We start from the raw sequence: 2,848 nt of genomic DNA, 5'->3' as shown, positions 1-2,848 counted from the left end.
TATAAAGTCACCATTGGCCTCATGGTGAAATCCCTGAGCAGTTTCCTTCCTCTCCGGCAAAAGAGATAGGGAGATAGGAAGGACACCTGTGTCTTTGTAGTGACTGGGTGTATTGATACTCCATCCAAAGTGTAATTAATAACTTCACCATGCTCCAAGGGATATTCAATGTCTGCTTTTTTTACCCATCTACCAATAGGTGCCCTTCTTTGCGAGGCGTTGGAAAACCTCCCTGGTCTTTGTGGTTGAATCGGTGTTTGAGATTCACTGCTCGACTGAGGGACCTTACAGATAATTGTATGTGTGAGGTACAGAGAGGAAGTTGTCATTCTAAATCATGTTAAACACTATTATTGCACACAGAGTGAGTCCATGCAACTTATTATGTGACTTCTTAAGCACATTTTAAATCCTGAACTTGTTTAGGCTTGCCATAACAAGGGAGTTGAATACTTATTGACTCAAGACATTTCCATTTTTTTATTTATTTTTAACTTTGTACAAATTTCAATAAACAAAATTCCACTTTGATATTATGGGGTATTGTGCGTAGAGACACAACATCTCAAGTTAATACATTTTGAATTCAGGCTGTAACACAACAAAATGTGGAAAAAGTCAAAGGGTGTGAATACTTTCTGAAGGCACTGTATGTAAAATAAATGTTTGAATGTATATTAGGCATATATCTCTAAGGCCATGCAGAGGTCTGGCAGATCAGACAAATCTACTCAAAACGGGTCAACACATGTTGTGTCCCAAATGGAACCATATTTCCTGTACATTTGCACTACTTTCGACCATAGCCCTTCATACTTAATTTTTTCCTCCAGGTCTTATCTTATTTGTGTAAATATTTGCAGCATTTTGAGGGGGTGACACCTTTGGTTGGGGTGGGTGGGGGAGTGGTTGTGGGAGGGCCATAGAAAGAGAAATACTAGAATGGAAAAAGGCTCCAGAGTGGTGCAGCGGTCTAAAGCAATGCATCTCAGTGCAAGAGGTGTCACTACAGTTCTTGGTTCAATTCCAGGCTGTATCACATCTGGTTGTGATTGGGAGTCCAATAGGGCGGTGCACAATTGTCCCAGGGCTGTCTGGGTATGGCTAGGGTAGGCCGTCATTGTAAATAGGAATGTGTTCTTAACTGACTTGCCTAGTTAAATAATAATAAAATGTGCAGTATGAAGACAATAGGGTCCCATTTGGGACACAGACACAGAGTAGTAAAGCACCAGTGGCTCTCAACTATTCTAGTGACTTTTTGTCTCGTCCGTCAAACAGGAGAGTGAATAGCTCTCCTTTATTAAATCATACATTCATGATCCACATAGCAATGGTTAACCAATTACTTTATGTCATTTAATCTCATTCACTTGTTAAATAGAGACTAACAATGAGAATGAGGATGAGAGTAATACATTGTGTCTCTGTGAAGTCAAGAAAATAACTAAACAACTGTGGGTGAAGGAAGTGACGAAAGTGACATGATTCACATGCAAACTATGGTGCTGAGAAACTGTCCTGGTCTGAGAGGAAGTGGCTTTGAGAGCAACAGAAGAATAAGAAGAGTGGCAGACAGACAGGAAGTAGGCTAGAAGCCCAGAGTTCTGGGTTGAACAAACCTGCTGCCATGGCAATGACCACAGAGACAGGTTAGTTACAATTGTTGTCACTTAACTGATAGAGAGGATGTGTGGAAGAAAGAGTCCCCACCTCAGTCAAACACAGGAAGCTACAAGAGGTTGATCTTATCAGGATCTGAAGTCAGTTGTTTTTTCTAATACACTCACAAGGGACAAACAGACTGGACCACTAAGTAACTGTACTATAGTAGATGGGATAAGAAAGACCTCACATTGGCTCATCGAAAACAAGAGAGAGCATAGCTAGAAACTCGTTTATAACATAAAACTGCATAAATCACGTGTGAATGCTATATGACAAGTTCAGTTCAGTAACACCATGGTATAGGTCACAGCAATTGAAAATTGAATATTCTAATTTGAAGTGAAACACAGCTTGCCCATGTTGTAATGAGAGGAGAGCTTACCTTGAATACTGTGGAGGTAAACCTTAAGGCCAGAGCGGAGCTGCTGATCACCAACCCTCTCAAACTGCTTAAACAGTTTGTTGATTGTGTTCTGAACGGATTCATGCCGTTTTACCTCTGCTCTTATGGCACTTGACTGAGACAATTTATTGCTGCTATTCATCTTGAAGTATGTAGATTTAAATAAACCGGGTAAATAATCCAGTTTGCTTCAGCCCATTTGAACTCCTCTCTTTTTCATTCCACAACTGTTCATTCCGTTAAAATGCAAAAAAAAATATACTCCAAGAGAAAGTTACACGCAATAGTTTAGATCGCAGGACACCAGAGCTCTCATTGCAACGTTTTTCAATTTCCTCTGACGGCTTTGAAATCACTTCCTTATTTCAAACGATATTTTTTACTGTGTGGTTGCTTGCTTTTTGTTAAAGGAGAGTCTTCTGTGCACCAGGGCTAGCCTACACATTGTAAAGGTCCCTACGGCGGATTCAAAAATCACTCTATTTTCTCACCAATGTTTCGAATTTACATGATTATACAATTTCATGTATAATATGTACGTAAACTGTTGGTGTTTATTGAGCTACATGTATTAACAGTAGGACTGTATTGTTGGTTAAGAGCTTGTAAGTAAGCATTTCACAGTAAGGTCTACAACTGTTGTATTTGGCGCATGTGACAAATAAAACCAGATTTGATTTGAGATGACATGAGAGCCTCTGTCCCTAGATGGTGAGGCTTGGATCTGAAATGGGGTGTCATGGCTCATAATGTCAATCCCAGTGATGCATAGTAGGT

General features: G+C 39.9%; 1 protein-coding gene across 1 annotated transcript in view; it reads right to left on the bottom strand.

Moving 5' to 3' along the window:
- Window positions 1-2,437, bottom strand: part of LOC110532654 (arf-GAP with GTPase, ANK repeat and PH domain-containing protein 2) — a 27,992-nt gene extending 25,555 nt beyond the window's left edge. The window contains exon 1 of the mRNA XM_021616730.2: window positions 2,051-2,437. Coding sequence (XP_021472405.1) covers window positions 2,051-2,213 — 163 coding nt within the window. The 5' untranslated portion in view covers window positions 2,214-2,437. The remainder of the gene's footprint in view (window positions 1-2,050) is intronic.
- Window positions 2,438-2,848: the final 411 nt, after the last annotated feature.

This window comes from Oncorhynchus mykiss, chromosome 9 (assembly GCF_013265735.2).
Source record: "Oncorhynchus mykiss isolate Arlee chromosome 9, USDA_OmykA_1.1, whole genome shotgun sequence".
Lineage (NCBI taxonomy): Eukaryota > Metazoa > Chordata > Actinopteri > Salmoniformes > Salmonidae > Oncorhynchus > Oncorhynchus mykiss.
The sequence above is the reverse complement of the archived record's forward strand: the minus strand, read 5'-3'. Positions and strand labels throughout refer to the sequence as shown.